This window comes from Babylonia areolata, chromosome 1, assembly GCF_041734735.1.
Source record: "Babylonia areolata isolate BAREFJ2019XMU chromosome 1, ASM4173473v1, whole genome shotgun sequence".
NCBI lineage: Eukaryota > Metazoa > Mollusca > Gastropoda > Neogastropoda > Buccinidae > Babylonia > Babylonia areolata.
Window position 1 is genome coordinate 57,018,720 of NC_134876.1, and position 7,492 is coordinate 57,026,211.

The 7,492-nt window shown below is 43.3% G+C and overlaps 1 protein-coding gene across 1 annotated transcript in view; it reads left to right on the plus strand.

Moving 5' to 3' along the window:
• LOC143284525 (uncharacterized) overlaps positions 1–5,815 on the plus strand; it is a 13,172-nt gene extending 7,357 nt beyond the window's left edge. The window contains exon 2 of the mRNA XM_076591238.1: positions 5,231–5,815. Within this exon, the coding sequence (XP_076447353.1) occupies positions 5,231–5,674 (444 nt within the window). The 3' untranslated portion in view covers positions 5,675–5,815. The remainder of the gene's footprint in view (positions 1–5,230) is intronic.
• The last annotated feature ends 1,677 nt before the right edge of the window (positions 5,816–7,492 follow it).

A 7,492-nucleotide genomic window follows, 5' to 3' on the forward strand; every position in this document is an offset into this window, starting at 1 on the left:
GTGTGTGTGTGTGTGTGTGTGTGTGTGTGTGTGTGTGTGTGTGTGTGTGTGTGTGTGTTTGTTGTTTTTTGTTGTTGTTTTTGTTTTTCCTCGTGTAATAATAATATAATTATCTGACGACTGTGAACCCCCATTGAAAGGGGCTGTGGCCTATTCAATAAACTAGTGTCAGTGGCAGTGGCAGTCTCTCTCTCTCTCTCTCTCTCTCTCTCACTGGGTCAGAAATGTGTGGATTAGATAAAGCAGCAGCCCGTTGTGAATCTTTCCATTTGTTTGCCATTAGAAATATTCTCTCATCTAATGATTTATTATATGGTGACACTAATTGTTATCCCGTATAATGTAAACTCTGCTGTCAATTCTGTTCGGTTCTTGTTAGTATCATTCCAAATAGAAAATCATAGATAACCATACAAAGCGTTCAAAATGTTTCATCACTTAGATGCCAATGGTAATATCTGGGCTTCGAGAGCGCCGCGCATTTGTTTCAAAATGAGTTTGGACATATTTGGTCAAATCAGGGTACTGGTTGCTTTTAAACATTTATATACACTTTTCGTCGACGCCAGATTGATTAAAAATAGTAAACTTTGGACCTACATTCCAGTACGAATGAAAGCTAGTTTAGTCTTTATATAACTCCCCCCCCCCCCCCCCCCCCCCCCCTCCCCTGGTTATCATGATTTGAAACCTTATCTGTTGTTAGATATTGGAAAGGGGTATATCAGGTGCACCACAACCAGAGACTTTAAAGACTCGGTATAACCGATTTGGCAGCCGTCAGTCGGTTCTACCCAGGTAGGCAGCCTGTTGTGCAAATGACTTTATGTTTGTAAAGTGCTTAGGGCTTGGTCTCCGACCGAGGATAGGCGCTATAACAAGTATCCATATCATCATCATCATGATATGCGCAGCGACAATAAAATGCAACAACTGACAAACATGCTAGGCGCACTGCCTCCGTGGACACGGCCCATTGGTTTTGTTTGTGTGTCAGCGCTGTTGTCACGCATAACTTGAAAAGAATACCAGGTAGTTGTACTGGGCTGTTGAAGTGTGGTTGATGTGTGTACAGGAAGATGGGGGAGGGAGAGGGAGGGGGGGGGGGGGCGTCGATCGGGGAGGTAGATATGTGTTGAACCTTGGCTCATGACTTTGGCAGCTGAAAACGCCACAATACAGTTGCATTGAGCTGTAGGGAGGGTGGGGGTGGGGTAGGAGGGAACCGGAGAGGGGTGGTGTGGGTACCGGGTGGGTCAGTGTTAGATATCTGTTGAACCATCGCTCATCATAACTTTGGCAGCTGAAAACGTCACAAACACGACCCAGTTGTGTCTCCCGCTGTGCCAGCATGGCATGAATCGGACCGATTTGAGAGGGAAGGGAGGAGGGAGGGAGGGGGTGCAGTCTTCGGTACTCTGTTGCCAGTCATCAGTTGCTTGTGCTGCCTTTCCATTTTAGAGAGCAGTAGTAGAGGTAATGACGATAATACTAACAACAATAGTAATAATAATAATAAGGATACTACTACTACTACTACTACTACTACTACTACTGATAATCATCATTATCATCATCATCGTATCAACATCATTATCATGACAGGCCGGAGCACGCACAGTTCCGTAAACAGGGCTCCAAGCGCCTCGATCTTCTCTTACAGATGGGGCCTGCTGTACACAAGCTATATTTTCTGTTCACCCACTTTTGGTATACTTCCACTTGTAGTTTTTCAATCTGTACTTTTTTAGCACGAGTTAATCTGTACTATGCTGTGTAGCAGGCCGGGCCTATCTACTCTATCCGTGTAGCCCCCGGAGGCCTGTATTCAAATCCCCTGCGTGTCAGCAGATGGAAACGTATGTAGGTATTACGTTCGTGTTGGCGGATTTCGTGCTGGGTTTATGAGACATATGCTGAATTTAATTCCCTCGCAAAGGAAGGCCCATGTCTTGTGAAGTGACTAGAGAGGCCAGTAAGCTTATAACGTGCCAGACACACACAGGTCCTGCTGTTCAATTTGGCGTGATAAGACCGTCTGAGCATTCAGAACAGCTGCACGTACGTTAGCTGTGTCTGGCACTAGCTGACAGTTCCTTGATCCCTGCCGGCTTTTGTCTTTTCAGTCTTGGAATTAATAATCAGCCTTTAAACGTTCCATATACACGTACATATGTTCGCGGTGTTTCTCCTGTCTGTCTCAGTGTCTTTCATTTTATCAAAATAATCGGATTTCTATGTATCACCCATTTATATTTCAAAGCGCGCGCACCAGTGTGTGTGTGTGTGTGTGTGTGTGTGTGTGTGTGTGTGTGTGTGTGTGTGTGCTACAACAGCACATAATGATACACCAGAAGAAAAACCCAGCAGTCAATATCGAATAGGAATCTTCACATCAGAAAAGTCACGTAGGAAATAAGAAATATAACACACACACACTGTGACGCGCGCACACACACACACACACGCGCGCGCGCGCGCACGCACACACACAATCATACCCCCCCCCCCCTCCCTTCTTCTCCACTTTCACCTCCCTTTTTTGGTATTATACATTACTTTTTGTGAAAGGACAGTTGAATTGAAGACTGCCACAACTATACAACTACCTCTACCATATTACGCACACGTCACACACACACACACACACACACACACACACACACACAACCCCCCTGTCTCCCAACTCACCAACACCCCCCACCCTCAAGTTCCACTTTCCTCACACACCTCCACATCCTATGGACACTTCACACCTCGAAAACACCTGCGTTTATGGTCTATTGACGAAGCCATACTATTGGTAGCGATCGAAACCAGTACCACTAGATTTTCCGCGTGTTCCGCAGTAGACCTTATCAAAGGCACAGAACAATATCTGTGTGTGTGTGTGTGTGTGTGTGTGTGTGTGTGTGCAATAAGCGTGGAAGCCGAACAGTGCTCTTGCTGCATTAAATAGCAAATAAACGTCAGTACCAGCACAGTGTATAACCATGCAGGCAATCCGCAGTAGTGAATACTTGACTGGTCTTGGAAAGTGCGTGTGTGTGTGTGTGTGTGTGTGTGTGTGCGTGTGCGTGGTGTGTATGTGTGTGTGCGCGCGCGCGTGTGTGTCTGTCTGTCTACCTGTCTGTGTGTAAAACGTTTTAGGGTCGTTGCCCACTTCATCCCTTTTTACATAGGCCCCTGTAGCCCTTCACTGGTCGGACGGGTACAGCACCTTATTTCAAAAGGTGGAAGAAGAAAGGTGTGGTTGTGAAGGTGGTGGTTTGTGGTTCACCTCCGGTTCGTTGAACTTGTTGGACTATGTTAATGTCCATTACTACTGTGTGTGTGTGTGTGTGTGTGTGTGTGTGTGTGTGTGTGTGTTCCCGCGTACCACGTGCTTTTTTTTACGTGTGGGAAGGGGGTGGGGGGAGGGGGGGAGATGGAAATCTTAAACAAACGAAATAATGCTGGGACAGCTTGTCTCAGTTTCAGATGAGACGATAAACCGAACTCACAATAACCAGATATATTTGCCGTCGGAAAAAAAGAAGAAGAAATGCATATTTTTTGGGTGGCACTGCACTGTGGCAACGCGCTCTCCCCGGGGAGAACAGCCTCGAACTTCACAAAGAAATCTGTCTTGATAAACGTAATACGATACAATGCCTGACATAATCGAACAGTTGGAAAACACTGACAGCGTACAAAGGCTGAGTCACCACGTTTGTCAGGAGCCCGTGTCAAGAACAACGGCCGAGATTCAAGCGTCAGTACTTTAGAGCTCACCGGTGAGCTGGGGTGGGGACGGGGGGTGGGTGGACATAGGAGGGGGAGAGAGAGTGAAAGCTGTTTTATCTCTTCCGTGAAGCTTGTGTTCACCATTCTGGTGTTAAAAAAAAAAAAAGAAGAAGAAAAAAAAAAAAAAAAAAAAAAAAAAAAAAAAAAAAAAAAAGAAGAAAAAAAAAAAAAAAAAAAAAAAAAACCCACCCCCATCTCCATTTCCCTAAATGTGGTATCCGTCATGGTACGTTTGCATTTTTTTCTTCTTTTGGGGGGCAGTGGGGTCGTTGTTTTTTTGTTTGTTTGTTGTTGTTTTTTATGCATGGTAGGAAATCTGCCATGACAGCACTTGCCTGTGGGTGTGTTAGACTGTCTGCATTTTTATTCATTTTTAATTTCCTTTTAATATGTAATGCATTTGTGATAGTGTAAAGACCTGCAGTTTTAAATAAAACTTTCAATGTTGTTCTATAATTTTTTTTTTTTTAAACAGATAAAGAAACCACCCGCTTAATATTTCTGTTTGGTATATAGCTGCTGAAAGCCTGTGACAACGGCATACATTTTCTGAGGTAGTGGCAAAAAACAACAACAAAAAACATAATAATGGGCTTTTTGGTTAAAGTGTGAATGAATTTTCACTCACAGTTTACAACAAATGGTGTGCGTGTTCTTTTTTTTTCTCGTTTTTTTGTTGTTGTTTTAATTCTGAAATAATTCTGTGACCTCGCAATGGATGGTCTTGTGGATGTATTATTTTGGTGAGCGGGGCTTACGCAGAATGCAGATTTAATTCAGTATCATTTACATTATAGTCATCATGAGAAACCTATGCACAAATAAGGGTAAGAGACATAATTATCATCATCAATATATGCTTAAATGTCGTAAAACAAGGCTTGAGGGTCAGGTGGATGTTGTATTTGTTCCGAATGGAAACCACACATAGTGCAAAAACATACATTGGTACACAGTACGTCATCACCATGCAATATCGGTCATGTACGTTCGCATTTTTTTTTCTTCTTTTGGGGGGCAGTGGGGGCTTTTTTTTTCTTTTCTTTTTTTAAACCAAGAACCCTGTGGTGATGACCAAAAAGAGAAAACGGAAGCACTAAAGCGAGGGATATTGATGGCACAAATGAGAACTGATGGTAAACATTGTACCCCACAGGAACATGCTTCTCCTCACTGATCAACAGATGTATACCCTGGATCAGCAAGGTGTCAAAATTTCTAAGTGTTTTACTGCAAGTGAAACAAGTAACAGTGAACAACTGAAAAATGTTAGGTCTTTTTTTTTTCATGCGCATGTACATGCATGCGAGAGTGTGCATGTGTCTGTGTTCTTGTTCATGTTTTGGTTTGGGTTTGACCTCGAATTGTGAAGTGCTTTGATAGGTTTGACAACACGATATGAATGTACAATCGTTATGAACTCCACCCCTCACTGTGTGTGCAGCCACTGCCCCAGCCCCTGACAGAACGTGGCACCGCCACCACTTCCAGTCTTCACCTGGCGCCACTGGCCAAGGGGACCGAACCCAACTCTGCCTTGTCCCTGCAGACCAAACCCTACAGACCCCCGCCACTCCCCCTACACTCCACCATCCCCAAACCCTCCAAAACGCCAGACCTCTCCAGACCGCAGGGTGGCCAGTCTGCTGCGTCCTCTGTCAAGAGCCGTGGGAAGTCTTGCGGTTCCCATTCCCAGGATCGTGCGCAAGGTGGTGACAAGCCCAAAGCTGTGTCAAGCTCTCTCCGCCACTCAGGGCACTGGGGTGGATGGTGTGTGGGAGGAGCTGAGCAGCAGCAAGCTGTCCACAGTGGATGCTATGGCCTTTGCTATGTCCCCCCAGGTGGCAGGGGACCACATGGCTTTCCCAGACGTCCTGGCCCACAGTGAGGACTTTGATGACCTCAGCAATCTCCCCAGACCTAAGCGCATCCTGCCCAGGCGTGACCTCCCATGGGTCTTCCGCTTCAAGGTCAAGAAAGAGATGAACGCTTTGTCCAAGATCATGGCCAGCAAACCCAACTCTGGCAACTCTTTGACTGCTGCAGGTTCCATGGTCTGAGACATACAGTCCCCATAAGGTGTGTCAAGACTGGTTTTGCAAACTGGTCAGCTGATCTGGCTAAGACTGCAGCATTTCCAGCATGACTGTGACTGCTATAACTTACAACATATCTGTCAATTAAAAGTCCCTTCACAGAGCCTGTTGTGCAATCTGTGCACCAGAAGTGGCCCAGTTCCACACAGCAGGAATATACTGCAAGCACCAATAGTGCAACATGTGGCATCAGGTTGAATGGTATTGTTTAAACAAGTACATGGGGAAAATGCTTGAACATAGATGTACAGAAAAATATGTATATAAGATACCTGCATAGGTAGCTGTTCTTAAAGATGTAACATGTTGTACAGAAATTGTGTACATAAACTATATATGTTTAGCTGCCAACTATTAATGACAAATCGCTATGGGCAAAAAATCCATGAATGAGACTTTACAATTAATCTAGCAATATTCCAAGTCAAGCAGATGGTACATTCATTTCCAGCTGATCCAACCAAATGTGGCAGTTAGTAAGTGAAAGTTTGCTTAACACCACTAAGTGCTTTGATCAGTGTATTAATGAAGAGAATGAAGCAGTTGTGACTGAAATATTTAAGTATGCTATAAGAACTTTATTTCTTAAAATGATAATTATGACAAGATGAACCGTTCTGTTTACAGAAGCCTGAAGGAAACATGGGTCTAGGTGGACTGAGGCATCCTTAAAAAAAAAAAAAAAAGAGAGAATTGCTGCCAGCTAGTCTGTGTGTAAAATCAAAATTTGGGTCCATAGACGCTACCCTTTTGCCGGTTCTGTTGATTATCTTGTTAATCACCAAAATGCTGAAACGGTCAAACTGGCTCCCTATTTTTCAATTCTATGGTAAAAATGTTCTTTCCACTTTTCATCTTATCCAATTCTAAAGATGTGTAGTGTTCCTGCATCGCAATATTACAAGGTAAGGTGTTCCACACACTTACAGTTCTATTAATAAGAAAGGACCAGTCTCAATATTTGACTCTGCTGGAATAACTTCAGTGTCTTATTTTGACAACACATTTTACTTACTGTAGTTATCCTAACTGCCAATCAAGATGCAGAGCTGTCGCTTCATAGCAACCTCCAACAGAATCAGTCAAGATCTGTGAGTTATAATTGAGACAGCACATGAAGGACTTATTCCTTTAAGTGCATCTGGCACATTAACATCAATGATAATCAATCTCTCATATTATTCTTCATCATCTTACCATCATCAACTCTGTAATGCATGCCAATTAACATAAACTATAAAATCTGTGGAAACAGATTCCATCATTTATAGCCATCATTAAAAGTTGCATCTTCACAGGCTCACCTGTCTCACAGACAACAAACTGATCCATGGTGGTTATATTAACTTTGTATACACACACATGCTAACGTGTCCAATGTATATATGTATTTTTTCGACATCACACTGCTGCCTACACCGTTTCATTCCAAAAGTGTGCCTTCTTACATTTGATATTTATGTTCAATCTTTGTGCATATAAAAAATATGTGCGAGTCAATATGTGTGAAAGTATAAGAAAATTAAGTGGGGTTCAAATATTGATTTTCGAATCATTTCCTGTGGAATGCATGTGTGGGTGTGCAAATTTCTAGAAAGGGTGGACATGGT